This window comes from Lynx canadensis, chromosome A1 (genome assembly GCF_007474595.2).
Source record: "Lynx canadensis isolate LIC74 chromosome A1, mLynCan4.pri.v2, whole genome shotgun sequence".
Taxonomy (NCBI): Eukaryota; Metazoa; Chordata; class Mammalia; order Carnivora; family Felidae; genus Lynx; species Lynx canadensis.
Window position 1 is genome coordinate 145,801,664 of NC_044303.2, and position 25,322 is coordinate 145,826,985.

Genomic DNA, 25,322 nt, shown 5'->3' on the forward strand with positions numbered 1-25,322 from the left:
ACAAATAAGGTATTATGGAAACATGCTTGGGTTTGTATACTGATGGAGTGAGTGCAGGGACAGGAAGATGTAATGGCTGCACACCAAAAGTTGGGAAAATACTGAGCTTCAAATAATACGATATTTTCTTTTCATAGAAGCTCTGTTGTAAAAGTCTGCCTCCATATGAATTTCACATAGTCTGGTGTATTCTAAATGGAGAATACAATATACCTGAAACTGCTTTATTCACATCTGTTTTTAGCTGCATGTGAAGAAATGGGATTGGAATAAGCTTTCCACTGTTTCATACTCTGGGTGGTATATGTCCAAGGAAGAGTTCTGTCAAAAGTTTATGAGCTAGAAGGAGAATTCAGACTTGCTCTATAAACAGTTTTTGTTTGAAGATTTGTTAAAAAGTAGTTATTGGCTTGAAAAAATAGCTTCATTAGCTGAGTGAATAAACCCAATAGAATATTGCCAGAATCTCATGATAATGTCTCCACATGTGCTGATACAATTTATGGAGTTAGTGCAAAAATTTGGCCTCAGAAACGTGGGGTTAAAAACGATTCATTTGTGGCATTTAGTTTGTTGCATGGTTTCAATAGTAAAGAACGATCATTAAGACGAGTAGAGCAACATCTTGCATAGTTAAGGAAAAGCTGCATCATGGATTTAAGTGTATGATTTCAGTTGTATTCACAACTTATTTATGGTATCCTAAGAAATTTTCACATTACACTTGTTGATGAAAGTAAAGGAAGACTTGTTTGATTTACTGAATGATGACAATTTTGAAGTACAATTTAGCTTTGAATTATCCAAATTCTAGTTAGTGATGAGAAAGGAGTTTCTATCATTTGTCTGTGTAGAGGTGGAAAGTAGCTTGGGGCTGCTGGTAGGGGTGGAGATTGACTAATAATTTTGTAATATAAAGAAAATGTATTTAAGATTTTTTTCACTGAGTTCCTTATAGATACCACCAAATCCCATCAAGTTTACTCCATTATACTGTTCAAATATGAATTTTTATCTGTGTCATGATTTGAAAGGGTTAGGAAGCACTGGACTGAAACCTGTAACAGTCTGGAAAGCTGAGGCAAGAATGTTAACTGTGACAGGTCTCAAATTCAGTCATTAAATGATTTCAGAGAATAGAGTACAAAGCAAAGACTGGGAGAGGGTAAGATTTCAGGAAATACATTTACTAACTGGGCAAGTGTGATGGGGGAGAGCCTGCTGTCTCCTATGTCTTACTGAGGTGGGGAATAAGGACCAGCAGTAGTGGGATGGGTAGGTGGCAAGAAGATGATGAACCAAACTCATCTGGACTAAAGCCAAATAGCTGTTCTGGTGGTCTCTGAATTATGTGGAATAAAGGCTTGGGTAGAGAAATAGGTTTCTTAGCCTTCTATAACTCATTCATGGGGATTGATCAAAACAAGTCAACTTTTGAAGGAGAAACCTACTTTTTGGAAAAAAATACTAGTAATTACTTTGTGTCAGGTTCTATTTTTAGTGTTTTCTATGTATTAATTCAGTTTAATTTTACACTGGCTGGTAATAGTACCATTATGATTCTCATTTTAGAGGTGAGGAAACTAAGGTCGCTCCTGTTCATGGTAGAGCTGGTACATGAACTCAGGCAGTCTGGCTGTAGAATCTCTGTACCTGTCTCTATGCTACACTGCCTCTCAAATCTGTAGTGTATCTAACTACCTTTCTCCTCCTAAATTTCCCCCCTTGATCTCAACACAGACTGTTCTCATGTCCTGGACCTTCTCCTGTGGAGGAAGTGGCCTACGGTGGATGCTATACTAGGACTTCCTCTTAACGTTATGACTCAGTTGCTTGTTTGGGGGAAAGTTGATGAATATAGTACAAAATTAAGATGTCATCAGAACATTTACTTTGTAATACCCCATCATTTTATTAAGTAGCTATGCTTTAGAATATGGTGGCCACTAGCTACGTGTGGCAATTCAAATTGAAATTTTAATTAATAAGTAAAATCAACTCAGATCAAAAACTTGGTTCCCTTAAAGTTGCACAAGCCACACTTTAAGTGGCTACTGCCTACCATTTTGCACAGCACAAGAAAGTTTTCTGTCATCACAGCTGGTTTCATTGGACAGTAGCATTCCTCTTCTCCAGGTCAGCTACATAAGAAGTGAGAGCTCATTTCCTATTGGCTTCTTACTCCTCAGGCTGCCTTACTTCAGTGATTGCCTCCACTGTCTTTCCTCATATTGTAAAAGACAGCGATACCAGAAAATAAAAGATTTTTGTGGTCATTAGTTGCTGGTTCATACAAGATATGCTTTCTTAAAACAGTGCTACAATACTGTTGACCTTGCTGACCTTACCTTACTTTGCAAGTATAACAATTACAAACTGTGTTCCAAGAAATCCGTACATGACAGCCTGTCACACTTTGGCTTCTGTTGAACTTGAAGGCATCTTAGCTCTTGTGGCTTAAAAGTGTGCACTACTGTTAATAAGCAAGAGCTCCTATGGGTGTGTAGTTGGATTTTTGAACCCAAATTTAGGATTTAATTATTATTCATACTGAGTATAATCTCATTTTTGCCTGTTGTAATGGAGGTTTTGCTTTGTTTTTAAATTAAATGTGGATTTGATCAGCTGAGAAACCATCATTATTATTATTATACCCAGCTTTGATAAGCATACCTTTGTAGGTTGGCTGAAAAAAGTAATGTCAAACTAATCTCTTGTTTTCTTTTGAGACGGTTACCAGATGGGCAGGATGCTATGGAAGTAGTGAGTTTGACCTCAACCAAATCATTTAGAATGTTTTCAGGGGCTGGCAGTTTGGTGAATAAGGACTGCAAAAATCATATCAAATTTGAAAAACCTATTTAATCTGAGAAAAATAGACTGTTCAAGAAATTCAAAGGACTGTGTTGAGTGAGCAGTGTTGATCAGAATGATAATTTATTGTTATCAGAGGAGGCTATCAAGGTTATTTACAATAAATATAAAGTGTTGTTAGTATGTTCAGGGGAACACATGAAGGTCCCCAGACCTTGGGGCAGCTCTACATAAGCAGGGGTAACTACAGGATATTTTCATTCTTGCAACCACAAAAGTGAAGTGAGCCAAAAAACACAGTGGGAATTAAATGAAGTAGGGTTAAGTTTTCATTAAAGGCTGTGCAGTGCATTCACCACTCCTGGTTGCCCTGGCAACCAGGCTCCCTCGCATGCTAATGACATTATAATGAGAAAAAAAACACATGCAAATGCAGTAAATAGTAATTAGAGGCAGAGCCATACATGGAGTGGTGAGCTCCACCTTGGGAAGGTCTGGGGAAGAACTGGTGAAGGGTTTGTATTGAAGACAAAGAAAGAGGTAATGAAATAAAGACTTTGAGCTATGTATAAAAGGGTTGAGTCTGCACAGAGTATACTCTAACATTTGCCTCCTGCAAGTACCTGTCTTTTCTCCAAGCAGAACTTAGTCAAAATCAGAAGTCATGCAGTTGTACGTCCACATTGTCTTAACAGTTCTATCTGTTGGTATCAATGAATGGAAAGAATCTTTGTTGTATTTGCCTTAGATTTGGAGCAACTGTAGCAACCTGCTGTTTGGAATGCCCTCTCTGCTCACATTGGACAGGACTGGTCCCATCCAAAGTAGTGGAGCCAGAATATGTAGCCAAAAGTCGGTCTTGGTGAAGAGAGAGTCTTAATTCTGTGTTGTTTCAGGTGGGATAAGTAGGACCAACAGAAGACTACATTTGGTTAATATAGAGTATAACTGACTAATAATACATGCCACTGGAAATGTGTCAGAGATGCTGCATGACTGCCTCTCTCAAATGTGATAGATGGGGTTTTTGATTTGCCTGAATGGTTAGACTCAGAGTCTATGAATTTGTGCTCAATTTCATTCTCTTCCCTTTATTTCATTTTATTCAGGCTCTTTTTCTCTGTCTTTTCTATTTTTATTGCCACTGTTGTTTATCTTTTGTTTGTGTATATTTCTTGGAAATGACTAGAAAATGTTAAGTTGCCTGCTTCACATTATCCTAATTCTTTGATTTATCTTATTAGTGTCAGCTGAACCATAAATTATTGAATGAAAATCACCAAAAATAGCCATTAAGATTCATAAATTCCTACTATTTTTTCCTCTTTAAATAAAAAAAAGTTGGGGCGCCTGGGTGGCGCAGTCGGTTAAGCGTCCGACTTCAGCCAGGTCACGATCTCGCGGTCCGTGAGTTCGAGCCCCGCGTCAGGCTCTGGGCTGATGGCTCGGAGCCTGGAGCCTGTTTCCGATTCTGTGTCTCCCTCTCTCTCTGCCCCTCCCCCGTTCATGCTCTGTCTCTCTCTGTCCCAAAAATAAATAAACGTTGAAAAAAAAAATAAATAAATAAAAAAAAGTTAAAAATTTTCACAAGGAGTGCATATCTACTTTTGTAAAAATTTGCATTAGTCTATTATTAACAGTTCAAGTAATATAACATATATATGATAAAGTGTTTTTGGCCACTTCTCACCTTCTCTGCCAACTCCCAGTCCCAAACTTCAGAGAAAACCAGTGTGGAGAGTAAACTTTAAAATCTCTTTCTATGAATTTATATGTGTGGTTATTATATGTAATAATGTACATTATTAAGATATTATTAATATCTAACACTTATTGACTGAATGCCATGTATCAGACACTGATCCTTTTTGTATATTAATTCATTTAATCCTTAGATAACCTCCCCTTGAGGGATTTTATAGAAAGAGGAAGGAAGGCCAAGAAAAGTTAAGAAACTTGTCCAAGGTGACAAGCCAAATTTATATCCCAGGAAGTGTGATTTGGAACTCATGTTTTCTCTCATCACGTTATTCTTCCTATTCTGCAGGTAACACACACATATATGTTTTCTTTTCCCTGTGTCTAGAATCAATTACTCCATATGATTATTCTTCAGGTAGTTTTTTAACTTAATATTCAGAGGTCATTCCATCTCAGTAACTTACTTCTTCCATTTTTTCAAATTATTGCATTTCATTCTCCTGTTCAATGCAAGATAATTTAAGCAGTCCCCTATTGCACCATTAGGTCCAATACACCATAATTTAAACAGTCCCCTATTGATGAGCATTTAATTTGCTATAACAAATGATACTTTAATAAATACCCATGCAGAACAATTTTTATATATACTTATATATCTGTAGAATTAATAGTTCAAAATGGAATTGCTGAATGAGAGAGTGTGCTCACTTTGCATTTTGACAGATACTGCAAAATTAGCACAATTATCACTGTCTTCTTGAAATACTCTTTGCTTAGCATCTGGGACATAAACCTGTCAGTTAACTTCTACCTTGAGACTGTTTCTTCTTGGCTTCCTCTGCTGGTTCTTTCTCATCTATCAACAGCTGAACACTGGAGTGCCCCAGGGCTCATTCTTTGGACTTCTTTTCTTCTCCATTTAGACTCCCTCTCTAGGATATCTTACCCAGCTCCTTGGCTGTAAATCCTATACATTCACTGATATCTCTTAAAAATTGCATTTTTAGTGCCTATCATGTCCCTGAACTTCTGGCTTTTATTTCCAGCAACCTAATTGACATTCCCTTTGAATGTGTACAAGGTATTGCACATTTAATTCATGTTTATTAAAGCTTCTCCCTCTCCACCCCAACCACCTTCTTCTACATACTTCCCTATCTCAATAAATATTAGCTTCCAAATGTTCAGGAGAAGAGCCTGAAGTTACCTTTGACTCCTCTCTTTCTCTTACATCCATGTTTAGTCCTTTAGTAAATCCTAACTCCATCTTCAAAATATATCCATAATCTACCACTTCTCACCACCTTGACTGCACCGCGTTAGCCCAGGCTGCATCATTTCTCACCTGGCTTGTTGCAGTGGCTTCCTAATTAATGCCCATTTAGAATCTAGTCTTTAAACAGCAGCTAGAGTGGTCTTGTAAGAATGTGAGTCTGGTCATATAAATCTGTGGCTCGGAACCCTCCAATGACTTTCAGTTTTAGAATAAAATCCAAAGCTTTGTTCATGACTTCCAAGGTCTAATCAGTTCTTACACCCTTTACTCTCTAGTCTCAAGTTCTGTCATTCCCCCACTCTTTCATTCTGCTCCAGCCATACTAATATCCCTGCCATTTACACCATGGGGCCTTGGCACTTCCCATTCCTACTGTCTGTTGTGTTCTTCTCTTAGATAGCTTTATGACTTATTCCCTTATTTTGTTAGATTAGTGCTCACCATATCAGTGAGGAGCTACTACTTGCCTACCTAATGTAAAATAGCATCTTCCTAATCCTATCACTCAATCCCCCTTACCCCTTTTTAAAATTTATTTATTTACTTAATTATTTTTATTTTTTAACAGAAAAAAATTTTTAGTGTATTTATTTATTTATCTATTTATTTATTTATTTAGAGAGAGCACTGGAGCAGGGGAAAGGCAGAGAGAGAGGGAGAGAGAGAATCCCAAGCAGATTCCATGAATCAGAGCAGAGTCTAACGTGGGGTTCAAACTCACAAATTGTGAGATCATGACCTGAGCCGAAATCAAGAGTCAGACACTTAACTGCCTGAGCCACCCAGGCACCCCCTTACTACTTATTTTTAGAGAGAGAAAGCAAGGAAGGGAGAAAGGCAGAGAGAGAGGGAGAGCGAGAATCTCAAGCAGGGGCCTGATCCCACATAGGACTCCTCGGGGGGCTCCATCCCAACCGTCAGATCATGACCTGAGCCGAAATCAAGACATGGTCAGTGGTCCAACTGAGACACCCAGGCATCCCTACTCTAATTTACTTTTATTGCACTTAATCCCATCTACTTTACATATTTAGTTATTTGTTATCTCCTCTACCCTGCTCCCTGTTTTCCAGAATGCAAGCTTCATGAGGAAAAGAACCTGTTCACTTTCTGTTCACTACTGTAACCCTGAGGCTTAGTACAATATATTGCATGAAGTAGGGGCTAATAGTATTTGTTGAATGAACAAAAACATGGACAAAATTTGTCTCCAAATATACTGTAGCAATTAATTTTCCTATCAAAAAGTATATGAGTATCCCCATTATCTCCTACTCTATAAAATTAGATATTACTGATCTTTTTAAGTTTTTCATTCTAAAAAGTAAAAAATGATATATTGTTTTAATTTGCATTTTCCTTATTACACTGATGTTGAGCATATTTTTATATGCTTATTGGTCACTGGAATTTCTTCCAGGAATTTTTTGTTTATGTCCTTTGTCTGTTTTACTGTAGGGTTGTTTATCTTTGTAATATCGATTTGTAAGAGTAACTTATATATTATGACTATCAATCCTTCATTTCTTGTATGTATTGCAAATATTTTTTCCTAGACTGCCACTTCTCTTTTAACTTTGTTAATAGTGCCATTTGTCATATAGGAGTTTTAAATTTTTAACAAATCTGCCTTCTTTTGCTTTATGGCTTCTGGGTTGGTGTTTTGCTCAGGAAATCCTTCCTAACTTCAAATTATGAAAATATTCTCTTATATTTTCCTCTAGACCTTTATTATTATTTTTTTTTTATATTTAGAGCTTTAATCCATCTGGAATTTATTTTGGAGATTGTGTGAGATAGTAATGTGGTTTACTTTATTTAATGGTGAACCAGATGACTTCATGTTTATTATTGACTCATCCATTCTTCCATCTATGATCCAATTTTTTTCTTATATATTAAATTCCAACATATGAGTCTACTTCTGCACTCCATATTCTAATCCTTGATCTATTTTACTTGTCTGTCACAATAACATAGATTTTAATTATTACTAGTGCTCTTTAGTTGATTTTGATAACTGATAAATATACCATTCATTGTTCTTTTTAAAAAAAAATCAACTACCCTGTGCATTTTTTAAACATAAATTTTGGAATCATTTTACAAGTTTCATAAAAAACTTGTTGGGATTTTTTTCATGGTCTACAGTAAAGTTGTAGAGTTTTCCTGACATGATACATATATTCCTGGATATTTGACATATTTTTGTTCATATTGGGAATGGTGTATTTTATCTTCATGATTTCAATTGATTACTACTATATTTGTAAAATTATTGGTTTTTAAAATTTTCTTTTAAGTTTAGTTATTTTGAGAGGGAGGGAGGGGGAGAGAGACAGAGAGTGAGAGAGGGAGAGAATAAGTGAGGAGGGGCAGAGAGAGAAAGAGAAAGAGAGAATCCCAAGCAGGCTCCTTGTTGTCAGTGCAAGATCATGACCTAAGCAGGACGCTTAACCAGCTGAGCCACCCAGATGCCCCTAAAATTATTGTTTTCATATGTTGATCTTCTTCCTGGACACTCTCTGAAACTCTCTTATTTATTTTTATTACTTTTTCTGTTGATTCTTTAGATTATTTAAGCACACCATGGAACCGTCTGCCATTTTATCTTTTCTTTTCTAAGAACTTTCTCCAGACAATGAGTTGGGACGCTTGTAGACCTCACCTTGTATATTTCCAATCTCTTAGAGATTACTGTCCTGCACTGCCTGTGTCCCCATATCTGAAAATTCTGGTTTCATGTTTTTTTGTTTAGCTTTCTAGTTGCTTAAGATGGGAGGGTAAATCTAGTCTCCATTCTATAGAACTACTAAAGAAACAGAAGAATGCAAAACTTCTTGAAGGATACTAGTGTGTATTGCCATTATATGAAACATTTAAATTTAATAAATATAGATTTTAACCTAAGATATTATCAGATATATATGATCATCAGTTCAGCTGTTCTGTTTCCAAACCAAGATTGGCAGCAGAGCAGTGGGAGAACATGATTAACTCATGGAAATGAAGAAGAGGTATTAAAGGATGTCTCCCTAAGATTTGTAGCATTGTGGGCTATTGTGTTGGCCCAGCTTTCACATAGCTCTTGCCTTGATACAGAGGCAACAGACTTCCTTCTTCTTCTGAGATTTGCTCATGTCATGCTCTGGGAAGCAGGAGTTCTGATAGAAGATACAGAAGGAAAGGGCATTCAGTAGAAAAGCTTTAAACATGCACAGGCTTGGAATGGAGATGACTATGAGGGCAGAGATTGTGACTCATTCTGGGAAATATGTCAGGAAACTTTTGTTACATTAATAAAAAAGACTGAGAGGATAACATCTTCCCTCTTTTTCTTCCTCTTCCCTCTTTTCTGTCAGTGTGAGTTTGCCACATTCCTGATATTGATCCAATTAGTGGATATTGAATGCTCTTTTTGGCAAGTAGAATGATTTTAGTAAAGTCTTCAATCTCACAGTATTCAGGCCTCATGGATAAAAAGCAGTGATTGTACTAGTACTGTGCAGCCTTCTCTAAAAGCTGTCAGTATCTTCTTCCCTATGATTGGTCAAAACCCTTTTGGTTTTCAGCAGTAGCCGTGAGAATCTGGCTTACTGTGCTCAGGCTGGAACAGCTTCTGAAGTACTAACCATTGACTCTGTCCTACCTTGGCTGTTCTTCTGGGCAAGCTGCCTCTGTGTTCTGTGCAGCAGCTGTGTGACTGCCTTTCACTCACCTCTTTCTGCTTTGCTATCTATACTGAGTTGAATAGTGTCCCCCCAAATTCATGTCCACCCAGAACCTGTGCATGTGACTTTATTTGGAAATAGGGTCTTTGCAGTTGTAATCAAGTTAAGATGAGGCCATACTGGATTAGAGTGCTAAGTACATTATGACTGGTGTCCTTATAAGAACAGGGAAATTTGGACATACAGATACAGACACACCAGGGAGAAGACCTCATGAAAACAGAAGCAGAGGTTGGGGTGATGCATCTGCAGGTTGGCAACAATCAAAACCTAGGAAAAGGCAAGGGAGGATTCTCCCCCTAGAGCCTAAAGAGAGAGCATGGCTGTGCCAACACCTTGATTTTGGACGTCAAGCCCCCAGTTTCAGAATGGTGAGAGAATAATACATATCTCTAGTTTTAAGCTACCCATTTTGCAGTACTTTGTATGGCACCTATACAAAAGGAAGACCTTTCTCACTTTCCCTTTCTCTTCCTCCCACCCTCACAGCAGGAGCCTTCTCTGAGTTAAACTGCTTAAGGTCAGGCACATTTTATTTTGTGAGAAACTAGTAAAGTTAACAAATTGTTTGTACTGCTTTGCAAGAATAATGCTTTGAAATCAAAGTGACAACTTGCTACCCTGATAATTTTCTACTGTCAGACTATCACATTTCTTTCAGTTTACTTTTCAGTATAAAATAACTTCAGTACTCTTAATTCTCTTGAATGGTTTGCTTAGAAGAGATAATGTTATAAAACAGAAATTATTTATGAAAGAAATCAGATTTGGAGTAAATTTAAATCTAGAAATCAAGACAGGGAAAGTCAGAACCTGTGTCATTTATATGTTTGTTTTTTATTCTATGATATTAGAAAAGCAATGACAAAACTTTAAGAAGATTTCAACTAGAGTGAACAAAATATGGTAAATCTCTATAAAGTTAAATTGGAAGTAGAAGCAAAGAGAAAAAAAATATTTTTCTGCACCAGGTTTCCCACATCCCCTCTAATCACTTATAGTAGCTGTTGGCCATTCCTTGGGCACAGATAAGCCGGAATGCTCTAGGAGGCAAAACCAAATTGTTTAATATAAAAAGAGTATGAGGCACAGATGGAGGTCCCATATCTATGAACTGAAAATTGAAAACTCCAAATGGCTAAGTTGGAAAACCTGCAAACATTATTAAGAAAACAAAAGAAGAAAAAGAGACTGAAATCCCACAAAATGCTTTATAGTGAAACTTAACATTGTACAGATACCTGTTGAAAGTGTTAATAAGGAAAATGGAACTGATGTGATTTAAAGTTACTTTTTGGTGCTTTGGCTCCAAGAAAGAGAAGGGATTTAGCATCCTTTAAACTGTAATCATTGTCTAAAAACGTGTGTGAAATAAGCAGGCTGTGTAGGTCTGTGTAAACACAGAAATGCATGCTTCCGTCAGATAAGGTCACTAAATTGGTTCAGTAACCTTTTCTGGTCTGACAAGTAGCCGGTTTTCTTTTGCCTTTTTTTTCTTGGGGCCAGTGTGCTTTTCTGTGTTTGACCTGCATTTGGGGAAGGGGAGGGTAGTGTGTTCTCCTGCTCATCTACGAAGTCAGGAATGGGCTGGAGGTGAAAAGAGGGGGGACTTGGCAGGTCTGAGAGTCCTGCCAGGAAAAGGGAGCAGAGCTGTTGTTAGAAAACCAACTTCTTAGGCAAATGAGCACAGTGACAGGCCTCTCGGTATGTCTTCATTGAATGAAACAAAGAATTGAAGACCCTTAAAATTGGAATTTTAAGTAGCCAAAAAGATGTTTGCCAAAGATATGCTAGAATTCTAGGAAAGAAGTATTGACCTTGTTTTGGTTTACCAACTAGAGGGTTAGTTTAAAAAGGAGAGAAAAACAAAAATTAGTATATGTAAAAACATTTGTGGTTTTTAGAATAATTTTGATTTCAGAGTGGAAGGAAAGTTTAAAACTTTCCTTATTTAGTCTTCCTAGAATAGTGTTTTCTTACATGGGTTGGATCTTTATTTTACTTTATTTGTTATAATTTTTACAAGGAAAAACAGTACCTGGTCATTGTAAAAACTTTTATAATACATAGATATATAAAATACAGAAGAAAATATTTTCTTTCCTCTGTTTCAGATATGTAGTTTGTTTTCTATGTAAATATAAATATATGAATGCACACTTATAATATATTTATGTAAATGGGATCATTGTTCTGTAACTTACTTTTTCCACCTAATATTATATCATGGCATCTTTTGTTGTGAGTTATTGAACATCTGTGTTATTTTCATAGTTATCCCTTTAACCTTAAATAATGTACGTCTGCTTCCTGATTTCTCATCTTTGGACAATAAAAATTGATTCCTGTTGTGATAGATGAGGTGTTAAATGTGCTTATACTATCTCCCACATTCCTTCCTGTTCTACTTCTGTTTTTTAATTATATTATTATTTTTATATCATCAAGATTTATAATATTTAGATTTTGTTTATTATATTTAATAATAATGTAATTATTTCTCTTTGTCTTGTTTATAGATGGATTAGAATTTAAATCTAATAAAAGTATATAGTGAGTGTGCTAATGTAGGCAAGATTCACTGCTGAACTAGGTATTGTGATAGAAGGCAGTATAACCCACTGATATGCTGCTGCCTTGGAGAGAATATTTCAGTCAAACTCCTACAGATTATCTTTTCTTTTCATACCTTGGCCTTGATTAAGAAAGCTCTTTTAATTGGGAAGAATCAGAGAGTCTCCAGTCAAGGGCCTGTGGTCACGTGTGTTTTGTTGTTTGATTTCCAGCGAATGAACAGATATGTTCAGTAGGCATTCACACGTTAGGTCAAAGAGAAAAAAGCAATAATTATGGGTTGTGTTGTGAAAATGGTGAAGCAAGGGGGTATCAGCCTATATTGGATGGGACCCAGCCAGAATTTTTTTTCCCCCCACAAGGACAGCCCCAGCTTCCTTAGGTGGAGCTGAGGTACATCTCCAATCCTCTGCCCTAGAAACTTTTGAGGTAAGGGTAGATTATTTAATAAATTACTGTGTTATGTTGAATAAACTCCAAAATACTAAAAGACCAGGGAAAATTAGAGATGTACAAAGCTTTTTTTCAAAGCTGAAATATGTTGTATCCTCATTTTTACTTTTGGGTTTTGGTTTCTTGAGTTTTTGGTCTTTTGAAATTTTTGGAAATGCATTCCAAATGCATTTGGAAGGTATAATGATATCAGAAATTGGAACCAGAGTTAGTAAGATTGGGTGGGTGTGAGGGGTGGGCACGAGGTGGGGACATATTAACATTTTTAGAATTGTGTTCTGGAGGATTTCTAAATCCTTAACTACTTTCCTACACCAACTTTGGCTTTTTAAAAAATGGACAGGTACTAGTTTAACATCTGATCTACCCAGTATAATCTTTGCTTTCCAGAGGCAGTTTTTACTTTCTTTTTTCACCCCTTAGATTAATCAGCTATGGGCAGCTACTGGTAGTATTGATTTGATCTCTTACAGAAGGAAAGAATAACCACCTGAGATTTGTGGCCTAGGTTTGGCCTGTTACTCAGGGTTCCACTGACCCTGAAGGGACTGTTTGATCAGTGTTGGCAGTGACCTAGAAACTTCTGCATCCCTTAATTCCTCCCCAGCAACCTTGCCATTCTGGGCTGTTAACTTGAGTTTGAGTCCTATGTGCAAGACTACTACAAAGCAGAGCTGAAGTCCTTAGGTAACCACCTTTTTTTTTCTTTTTCTTTTCTTTTTTTTTTTTTTTTAGATAGCAGTGTTTTTCTAGAGACCATTAAAACCTTATTAAAATTCAACAACAGAAGCCCTATAATTATTTGGATAGCTGGATTCCAAAAGGCATAACAGCTCTCTGGGTGGCATAGCCCATGGCAACTTGTGAGAAAGCAGACACAAACATGTTCTGTTAAGAAATCTCTAGATCCCCTTCCAATACACAATCAGAACCACACTAGAAAACTTGTCTCTATAGCTTTCTATACAGCTTCCAAGACATTTTCTCCCTAGAAGTTCAAGATTGGAATTTATTACAGCAGTGTGATAGCCTGGAGACATATGTTCAAAGGACAATCAATGAAGGATTTGTTTAACAATCAATGAAGTATTTGTTACTTATAGGCACAGAAGGCTTTGTACACTAAAAAAGTAAGTTTCCTTCCTAATCCTACTACCCTCTTCACCCACACTTTCAGAGGTCACCACTGATACCAGTGTCTTGGGTGTCCTTCCAGATATATTCAGTACACACAAAAGCGTATGCATTTGTATTTAAACAAATGATGACATAATATACACACACGCATACTGTTCTGCACATTTTTCCCCTTAATGATCTATTTTAGTTATTACTCCATATCACTACTTGTAGAACTTACTCAATTTTTATGGCTACATAACATTCCATTATTTGGATATACCATAATGTTGTTTAACTTCACTGATAGGCATTTAGGTTATATCCAATTTTATGCTGTTGAAACAATACTTTATACATATCATTCCATGAATTCTGTTTCCTACATGTGCAACTCTATTTGTAAGATGCATTTCTGGGTGGAAGACACGTGCATTATTAATGTGTATAGGTATTGCCAACTTGTTCCTGAGGAGATTATACTAATTTACCCTGCCCTGGCAACATAGGACAGTGTCTACCATTTTATTTATATCTTTATCTACCCGCTATATTTTCATGCTTTATTTTATCTTTGCCAATCTGATAGGTAAAAAAATGGTATCACACAGTTTTAATTTGCATTTATCTTATGGGAAACATTAAACCTATTTTTATATGGTTAATATCCCTATGTACTTCCTCTGCAGTGAACTGTTTATATCTTTTACTCATTTGCCTATTGAGTTGCTGGTCTTTTTCTTATTGGTTTATTGGAACTGTCAATACATTGTAGAAATTAAAGCTATTTATATATTGACATAATTAGACCTTTTCTATGATATGGCTGCAAATCTATTTTTCATATTTTGATGTTTGTCTTTTGACTTTATGGTGTTAAGGTTTTTTTTTTTCCTGTGGAGTGGAAATTATCAATATTTTATTATGACTGTGAAGTTTTTGTCTATTTTTAAAATATCTTTATATATACATATATACATATATATATAAACATACAAATATAAAATCATTTACATATATTTTCTAGTGTTTTCATCTAGCACATTTATGGCATTGTTTTTTCTCATTTAAGTCTTTATTCCTTATTTTGGTATAAAGTGAAGGGCATTCTGTGGAGATAACTTGAGTTTTGACTGTGCGGAGGAAGTGTTCTCTTTTTAATTGGTGTTTGGCATACAGCACCTGGACACATTCTATTAGTTTCTCTTCTGCAGTGATGGAATGAAGCAACCTGCTTTGTGGCAGATGGGCAGCACGGAGTTCTGATGGCTGAAGTGTAGTTAGATACAGGACAGTGACAGTTTTAAGTTATGAGATTAATGGCAGTTACAGAGGCCTAGGTTAAGGCTGGGCAAATTGCCAGAAAGTAAGGTTTGAGGTAGTAGTAAAGACCACTTAAAAAGCAGTCTCAGCACTGTCACAGCTCAAGATGAGTGTTCACAGAGGCCAGTTTAGTATATGGAGAGCTCCAAGTGAGCATACTATTCCTAAAGGTTGGAAGTTGTTTGTGGCCATTTCCCTTGAGACAGCTACAGATTACTTGGTTGACTCTGTTCTTAGAGTTCCAAATGGGAACTTGAATGAATTAAGTGAAGTAATTCTCAATCCTGGATGCTGCATTACAGACTACAGGAAAGTTGTGACTGGGAACCCCAGCTAAGGTTGAGAACCATTGTTTAATGTAATCAGTCTGCAATCCCTTTGAATCAGGGATTGCAGTACATGTTGCCTCAGTGCCTCCAAAAGTGCACACAAATTATCTGGGATCCTGTTACATACAGATTCTGATTCAGAGGGTCCTGAGCAAAGCTTGAGATTCTGTGTGTCTAACAAGCTCCCAGATGACAAGGAGGCTCCTGGTTCCCAGATCACCCTTGAATGCTTCAGCTTGTTACTCAGTGTGCAAAGTTTGGGCTTTCACCACTCCACAACAGTCAGTAAGCATGTTTCTACCATGATGCTGATCTCTGGCAGAATTGCTTAGTGTGGTATGGAGAGCACTGGGGTCATATGGCCTGTTTTCCAGTTCCAGTGGCTCCCCCAATTAGTTGTAAGACAGATCTCTTAAAAGTACTTAAGTCCTTCACCCTCTAATCTCTAACACGATAGGGTTGAGTTGGATAAACTGCAAGGTTTCCTTTGTTCCTGCCTTCTCCTGTTCTGGTCCAGAGTGTTTTCAGACTCCGTGGAGACAAGGAACCAGTGTTTTATGTGCAAGCAGACTCTGTAGTTAGGACCCTTTCTTCCCCAGGGGCTGGGCCTAGTCTTAACTTTGGATTGCTTAGGGAAAATAAAACTAACACATGTTAAAAAATTAAAGAAAACTTGACATTGAATTGTAAGCTATCATAACTACAGAACGAATGCAAGGAAGCTAGAGTTGAATGTCTACCAGGAAAGTCAGTTGAGATTTGAGTTAATTATCATTTATTGGGCCAGACAGACTGTAGTACTAGCTCAGAGGGCAGTTCCTCATGCTTTTATGTTTGCTTATCTCTACAAAAGCAACCTTCAACAGTGAAAAGGAGAACATATTTTTCTGCCTTAAAACAGCGTAGGAGAAGGCCTACTTCTGTGAAAGTAAATGTTTGAAAGGAAGCTAATATTCTATAAACTCTTTTTTTTCTATATTTAATTTTTCAAGGCTAATGTTGACTGTTAAGAGATTGATACTGAAAAGAAATTTACCGTATATATAGGCTGTGTCAAAAATCCCATGTATCTCCTTATAGACACCAATAAGTAGTATCAGAAAGTACCCACAATAGAAACAACATCCCTTAAATTACAAGTAATATTAAAAATGACACATCTCTCTATCTTAATTCATTGGATAAGAGATCAGATAATACATTTAGATTTTATAACACAGGTGTATAGGAATTTTTGACTTAACCTCTTGGTGTCAAAGGAGATGTATTTTGCCTTGTATTAGAATTTGCCGTAAGAAGAGGTTGTATGATCAGCCCTCATGAAACAGAATAGTTACCTTCATTTGATGAATCAGATTCAGTACACACAGTTCAGTTCTAACTCTTCTCTGAATGTCTAAAGGGTTTTTTTTTGTTCCCTCTATAGCTAGATTATTTTTAAATTGCAGACTGCCAGTACTTTCTGTCTCACAAACACGTATCATTATGGTTTTACTGTATTTGGTAAATCTTTTATATAGTCAACTATTGATTATCTAGTATAATGAGGGTGGTCATACAATATAGTAGAAAACCATCTAGTTTAGTCATTCAAGTCAAACTATTTCATGATTTAGGAGCCTCTTTCTGTGGTTATAGGAGGCCCATTCTCAACAGCAGGAAAACTCATCTAGTTTTAACATAATATACACAATATAGGTCATTTTATAGAAAGATTATTTTAGTTGCAAGTGACAGAAAGCCCAATCCAAGTTGGGTGAAGCCAAGGAGGGGCTTTTTGAAGCCGGGTAATTGCAAAATTTGAGGGTAGAACTAACTTTAAGTATGGGTGGTGTAAATAGTGTAATCAGGATCTGGTCTTTCTGCATCTCATGGCTTTGCTTTCCTCTGCATTGGCTTCATTCTCAGGCTCCATTTAATTACTTGATGGCTGCCAACACTGCCAAGGCTGCCCGTCTTCCTGGTTGAAATCCAGTTGAAAAGAGAATACCGTTCCCCGTCCCCTAACTGAAGTCCTGAACTGTTTTCATTGGCCCTGAGTAGACTGCCTGTCTGAGTTTCTGAGGTCAGCAGGACTGATGTCCTTATTGGCCAGATCAGAGTTCTTTGATCATTCTCATAGTTGGGAGGCCATGTCCACACTGACAGGGAAGTAGGGAATGCTTCCATAGAAGATAATTGACTACTCTTCCAGAAGATGGGGCAATAAATACCTGATGTAAAAAGCAGCAACAACAACTACACTCACTACATATATCTTTCTCAATTTAAACCAATATTAAATGTCATTTATGTTGTCTAAATATAGAGATTTCAGTGGTAGAAGGACATCGGGGATGTACTTTGTGTTTAGATGATGCAGAACTAGAATTAAAAAAAAATGATTAATTCTACAAAATGTATAACTTGAATGAAATAATAAAAGGTGATTATATTGGATACCTAATAGCTTACTTTACAGGGAAGAATGATATTCAAAATGTTTAACAACCTGTGGCAGTGGTATCAACCAATCATAATAAGTTGGATCCAGCCAATTAGAACTGGTGCTGATCAGGACCAAACAGCAGCATTCTTTTGTGAGTGCTGGTAAAGTGTCAGCCCAGGCAACTGGGAGGCATTGCAAAGGTGCCGCCAGATTTCTCAGAAAATATAGTTCCTGTATTAGTTTCCTAGGGCTACCATAAGAAAGTACTATGAACTGAATGGTTTAAAACAAGTACATTCTCTTATGGTTCTGGAGGTTGGGAGTTGAAAAGCAATATGTCGGCAGGGCAACACTCCCTCTAAAAGTTCTAGAGAAAAATCTTTCCTTGCCTCTTCTTGCTTCTGATGATTGGTGGCAACTGTTGGCATTCTTTGGTTTGTAGATGCACCACTTCAGTTTGTGCCTGTGTTTTTCTGTGGCCTTCTCCACTGTGTATCTGTGTGTCTGTAACCAAATTTCCCTCTTCTTGTAAGGATGCCAGTTGCATTGGATTCAGGTCTACCCTATTCCAGTATGACCTCCTCTTATCTTTATTACATTTGCATAGACCCTGTTTCCCAAATAAAGTCACATTTACAGGTTCCAGGTGGACATGAATTTAGAAGGGACATTATTCAAACTAGCTCAGGTACCTAAAATCCAATGCTCTTACATTGTTGGCATGACACAAAATTTAAAAAAAAAAAAAGCAATATTAAAATGTACTATAAAATTTTTCTTTTCTTATTTTATAGATAAAAACTGGATTTTTGAATCTTAGTAAAAGTATTTAAGTGAATTATGAATTGTTTTAGTTGGAATGCTATTCTGTATTTTAACTGCTGCGTCAGAATCAGTAATCTCATCTTCATTAATTATAACTATTTCTGTTAAAATGTGAATGTTAGTATGATAGTTTGGTGGAGAATTCATAATATTCATTGATATGTAGGTATGTTTGTACATGAGGTGTTAACATTTTTATACAGGACCTTTTTTTTTTAAATTTTTTTAAATGTTTATTTATTTTTGAGACAGAGAGAGACAGAGCATGAGCAGGGGAGGGGCAGAGAGAGAGGGAGACACAGAATCCGAAGCAGGCTCCAGGCTCTGAGCTGTCAGCACAGAGCCCAAGGCGGGGCTTGAACTCACAGACCGCGAGATCATGACCTGAGCCGAAGTTGGACGCTCAACCGACTGAGCCACCCAGGCGCCCCATATACAGGACCTTATTGAATTCAACCAAATTTTGCTTAAAAAAATGGAACTGACCACAATTAGATAAACATTATCCATTACTGTATTTAAGAGCAAATATAAGAAAGAGGCTAGCAGTACAAATTGGTAAAGGGCTTGGAAGTTCCATCTTCCCCATGGAACATTTGAAAATGGTGGTATTGTCATCAAGGTTTTAAAGAATGAATGGCTTTGTAGAAAAGAGTTTAGACTCTGGAGAGCAGAATTGAAACCATTGAGTTAAGGTTAAAGATAAACATTTCAATGCAGTATAATACTTTCTCAATGAACAATGTACTAAGTATGAAAATGGAGGCGGTGGTCATGTAAGGGAGTAAAGCGTGGGTTCCTGGAAGTGCTCAGGCAAGTGCTGCATAATTATTTCCCTGTGACGTTTAATGGAGATCTTGTCTTAAACAAGAAGTCAAAATGGAAGGTCCCTTCTAACTTCAAGATCTGTTGCAAGTTCTCCTTAAATTTCTCTTTTTATATAGGCCATGAAATCAATATTAATATGTGATGAAATATTTCTTTAAGTTTAAATGCTTTTTAACAGCTGCCAACCAGAAGTTTTGCTCTATGACTTATGTGCTATGGACTGCTTAGGAAGGAGCAGGGAGATCTAAGAGAAGGGGGAAACATCATTAATAAGTGAGAATGGTAGAGGATTAAAACTTCTATTCAATGAGTAGCTACTATGTCCAGGGTTTATTGGATGAATTTCTTTATCCATATTATCTCATTTCTTTGAATGTATTTAGTTTTTTATTGCTCAGTTTGAAACTTATGGAAAACTATAGTGCTTAAAATGATGAATTCTTAAAATAATTGGCATTTTCTTATGTATTCTTTGGTGATGCAACACAGGACTCTTCTGAAGGCTACATGTGCAAAACACACTTTCAAATTAAACCCGAGACTCTGATGTCACATTCGGGAACATCTGCCTGTGTACAGACATGTCTTCCCATTGAGGTAAGTGGTTTAATATGTCTTATTCTCCTTTTCAGTCTTTTTGAAGTATAAAGGAAACAATTTAAATCTTAAACATATATTTGAAACATTAACTGGCATTGGATCCTGGGCCTGCTGTAAGGCAAAAATTGAATATCATTGGTCAGGAAGTATTTTCTTCTATAATATTGAAAGCAGGAATTGTGGTAGTGTAAAGATCTACTGAGTCCTTACAGACTCTGAGCCTTCACCCTTTTGGTTTCTCTTGGATCTGAAGACCACAGATGACTTCCATTGCCTATTGATTTTTCTCCAGTGAAATCCTCCCAGGACAACACAGACATGTCCCGTAGCTGATTAATACATAGCTGGAGACTTCTTTGCCTAGTCTGCCTTTAACTCTTTTCCCTTTAAAACTCTATGCCTTTTAAACTATGCTGGATCTGGGTCTCATTCCTTAGGGGACTTTAACCTTGACTTAAAAATCTTCCTAAATTAAATTTTAATAAGGTGCTGATGGCTTAGTGGTTTTCTGGGATACTTTCAATTTTATTTTTATCAAAATGCAAATAGCCTTCTTATATTGTTATTGTTAATAAATAAATTTTTATATATCTATGGCAAAAGTAAACAAGAAATATGTAAAGAGTACAAAAACTGCCATATGTCCTTTAACTGGATGTGGCCACTATTATAATAAATATCTTTCCACAAATTTTCTGTCATACAGACATGTACATACTTTTCTTTTTTTTTCAATGCACAAGTAATATATCATAGACTTCTTTACATGTCAGTAAATGTAGAGTTCCATAGTTCTTTAAATGGCTTCATTGCATTTCATCCTTTGGATACACCATAATTTTGTAGAGCCCATTCTGAAGTAAAGTACTTGAATTCTAAAATAGAATTGATGGGGATCTAATTGCCTCAACACAAAGGAAGAAAATACTAATGCTTGGAATTCTGAGCATTCTGGTAAAATGCGAGATTACGATTTTCTTGTGAAGGAAGAAAGAACCATTCCTAGGACCTGTTAAGTCAGACCCATTTGGCAATCCAGCATTAGACTCCCACCTCTCTTTCCCCACTGCCTGTGTATGACACTGGCCTAGAAGTAACTCTTGCCAATATAATTCAGTTTGCAAGTTATTCTTGAGGGTATTGTGCTTGGTAATAAGCTAAGTGCCCCTGGGTAGGCGCTCAAATCCTGATTACTGCTTCGTAGTTCAAATAACCAACATCGCATTAGGAAGCTTTTCAATTCATTATATATTAACTTAAAAAATGCACACAGAAATGGTGATTTAAAAGATGAATTACCAGTTTATGCCTAACAAGTTGGCAGAGATTTGAAAAGAACTAAAAAGCAGTGTTGACAGTGTGAGGGAACTGACACTTTCTGGTTGATGTTTTAACTTGACAGAGTTTAAAGACGGGCACATACTACGAAAAATCTATTCCAATTCTAGGAATTAACCTCATAAAATAGAAATCTTTTCAACATTTTCTAACAAATTTCAAACATGAAAAGGTTGCAAGAATTTAGCAGTCAACATCCATATACTCCTCACCTAGAGTCTTTCATTGACATTTGCTGTGCTTGCTTTATTACATGTCTGTCCCTCTATTCATCTATCAGTACGTTTTATTTTTTAATTTAATACTTCTACCTCAAAGTAAATTGAAGACAAATATTCATAGAATTATTGGAAATGTACACAGAGATTTAACTGCAAGTACATTCATTTCACCATTATTTATACTAGCAAAAAATGGAAACTGCGGAAATACAGAACAATAATGGATTGGTTAATTATGGCACATCTCTGTGATGGCAGTTGTGATTCAGTAGGCCTGGAATGGGCCTGAGAGTTTGCAGTTCTAAAAAGTTCCCGAATGCTGCTACTGCTGCTGGGCCAGCAATCACATTTTGAGAACCACTGCACTGCTCTATAATAGAATGCCTAGCATATTTGAGATGCTGCGCAGCTGAGATGGTTAGTTGAACTGATGTATGACAGCATCGATATTGCAGTAATCTTGGTGAGATGAGAGATATCTTAGGTTGGGTTCACCAGAAGCAGAGCTTGAGATGGAGGTGCTTATTCACTGATTGGTTAGGGATAACTTTTACAAGGGAGTGAGTGACAGAAGCAGGATAGGACAAGGGATAAAAGCTAAGGAAGAATGTGCTCTCAGCTAGAAACTAGCTTGGGTCTGACCCCATGGGAAGCTCTGGAGCACAAACTACGCCTAGATTTACTTATGCTTTGTGTCATTGGGATGGGTCTTTTTGTACTCTGTGACAATTATTGCCTTGTCGGTCATTCATTGGATGAAGTAGAGGTAGACATAGCTTCCCAAGCAGGGTGTCTCCGGTGTTACTAGGTATTCTGCTTTGTGTTATCAGCCAACAATCAAAACAGCTAAGTGGGGATGGGTACACTGGCCTTAAGGGGAGGTGGGTGGGGCCTCAGCAGTGTCCACTGCCAAAGAGTAACCTGAAACCAACAAAATGGGATCTACAGCGAAATATTTATATAAGTTCTGTATTTAGATGAAAGCAGGGAGATGATATTATTTTGGAAAATGTGTTTATTTTTCATAGAAATATGCCATTATGTTAACATGTATTTGAAATGAACTAATACATATAATATTTTTTAATAATGTTAGTGTTAGTTGCTAATACAGTGAATGCCAATAGATACAACTTTCTTTAAAGCTCATTGGGATCTCCAATTAATTTTAAACATGAAAAGGGATCCTGAGACCAAAAAGCTTGAGAACCACTCATCTAGATCAAGGAACTATTACATTATTACATGTGAAGAACACTGATAACTAAAATGTATAATAAATGAATACACAAGTAAGAGTTAAAACAAATAAATCATAAATAGAATTCATCCATGCAGAGAAGCATCTCAGGGGCCACAGGTGAGCTTGCAAAGATTACTATGAGGAGTATCTGGGGCTTTGGAGACATTAAACTGCAAATGAAGGCCTAGGCAAGTTAGTTGTCTTCAGATACCTAGAAGCCTCTTCTGTGGAAGAAAGAGTAAATTTACTCTGCTTCTGAGGATAGAACTAGTTTGTGTTTGTAAAATATTCTAGATAATTCTCTCTAATGTTTAGTGTTGCCTACAGTGAAATCAGTCAACTTGCAGAGTTGTATACTCCCTCTCCTTTTGTGGAGATATTCAGCAACAGAGTGGATAACCCTCTGTCTGGAATAGTGAGTGGTCATTGACTGAAATGTTGAGATGCTTAAAGCACCAGGCAGATGATGAATGAGTGAAGTGGGTGTATCAAAAGTGGCAGGACTGTGGAGAAGTGGACATGGCATGACTCGTCCAATAGGGGCAGCAGACATACAGCTCCAGGTGGATTTTCAAGACAAGGCAAAGATCTGGATTTTTGTGTGTTGGCTTAATTAAAACAAAAGAAAACAAAACAGAACAAAATTGTGCAGGTCACACAGACTATACCTATGGGCTGCACATGGTCCTCAGGCCACCAGCATGTAACCTAGCCTCTATTATAGAAAGAAGTCCTTTATTGTATAGAAGACTAAGCTAGGGGACTGCTAAGTTCTCTTTAGATTTTAAAGCCCAAAAGTTCCAAATCTGTACATTTCTGATTTAAAAGTTTTTAAAGGAATGACTTTGCTAATAGTTGCTTCAGTTTTGTTTTGTTTTGCTTTTTTTTGGCCATGTATGATGTGGGAAATCTACTCACTTCCTTGTCCTAACCAGAACCAGCATTCTTGATTGTAGAAAGATAGCTGGATTCATGATTTTTATGACTACAAAATTATCTCCAATGGTATGTATACAATCATAGGATTTTAAAAATCAAAGTGAAATATAATGGAATGTATAAGTGAAGTAATTTGAGAAAATCACAATCTATATCCTTTTTGAAATTTTTAAAATGTAATTCAAAATGGTAGTTAAGAGAATGAGAGGGTATACACAATTCTCTGAAATATAATGGCGTGCTGTTTAGAGTTTGCTTTGAGGAGTAGGAATTCTTATAGGTTAGTCATATTAGATAAGACAGTTATTGTTGTGGGTGCCTGCGTGGCTCATTTGGTTGAGCGTCCAACTCTTGATTTCAGCTCAGGTCATGATCTCAAGGTTGTGGGATTGAGCCCTGCTTTGGCTGCACTCTGAGTGTGGAGCCTGCTTAAGATTTCTCTCCTTCCTCTGCACATCCCTTGTGCTCTCTCTCTCTTTTTTTTAAAAAAAGGACATTTGTTGTTGAGAGTAGTTAATATGATTTGCTTGTGACATTTCTGAGTTTGTGAAATAACAACAAAGACTTTGGAAATTTTTAAGCAAGGTATTTTCCTTAGCAGTCACCAAAAGAAATCTATTGCCTCAACTTAAAATCTTTGATATAAATGAATTTTTCCTCTTGAAATGGTGTCAGAGATAGGTGTGGAGCATATTTTATTTATTCATTTACTATCTTCATTACTTTAGAGCCTCAGGTTGTACTTTCAGATTACATTTTTTAAAACTATGAAAATGATAGAGTCATAAAGATAGCAATAGCATGCTACTGGAGAAAGGATTTTTGTCCTAGGGCCTTGTAGTTCACTAACTGGAACTTTCCTTAGTCCAGGGCAGGTAGAATATTATAGAAAGCCCTCAACAAAAACAACCTATCATAAATTCCCTGAAGCATAAAGCCGAGAATCAGTAACTGGAGATGATCTCAATTGCCAAAAGAACATATTCAAGAGAATGATGATCTTCTGAGGTAACCAGGTCTTCAAATATACTCATTTGCCCTAAGGATTTTATTAAGTGGCTTCTAGGATGAGTTCTATTTTGTATGTCCAAAATAGACTCCTATGTCATAATGTTGTGTGTATGTGTGTTTAATAATGGAACAAGTGACAAGCAACGGCTCTCAGTATTAACAATTTCTTTGTAAAGCAACTGCTATTTTTAGACTAAAGTATAGACCTGTTGGTAAATGTAACTAATGAGTAATAAGCATGATTACCCTTAGTATTTGAAGATGTAATTATTCAAGCAATGTTAGAATACCAGAAAGCCTTTTATATTTAATGTGCATTGATACAAATGGACACATGTGTAGTAGTCAGTCAGTTTTTATTTATTGATATGATGAATTTAACACTGATAGATAAATGGGTTGTTAAAGAAAATAACTATTAATACAGCAGATCCAATTTCACTCTTGTGTTTTTCTTGAGGTATTTTGATAAAATTAAAAGACAAAGCAAATTTTTATTTTATTTAGAGTGTAAATATGCCATAGAGTGATGTGGTATTTGAAAGTGGGGAGTATAGAATATGCTC

The 25,322-nt window shown here is 36.5% G+C and overlaps 1 protein-coding gene across 6 annotated transcripts in view; it reads left to right on the forward strand.

The window, feature by feature from the left end:
- The window catches only part of ATG10 (autophagy related 10), a 261,017-nt gene that overhangs the window by 41,524 nt on the left and 194,171 nt on the right, over positions 1-25,322 (forward strand). For all 6 annotated transcript variants that reach the window (XM_030324039.1, XM_030324059.1, XM_030324014.1 and 3 more), the window contains exon 3: positions 19,894-20,001. In XM_030324039.1, coding sequence (XP_030179899.1) covers positions 19,894-20,001 — 108 coding nt within the window. The remainder of the gene's footprint in view (positions 1-19,893; positions 20,002-25,322) is intronic.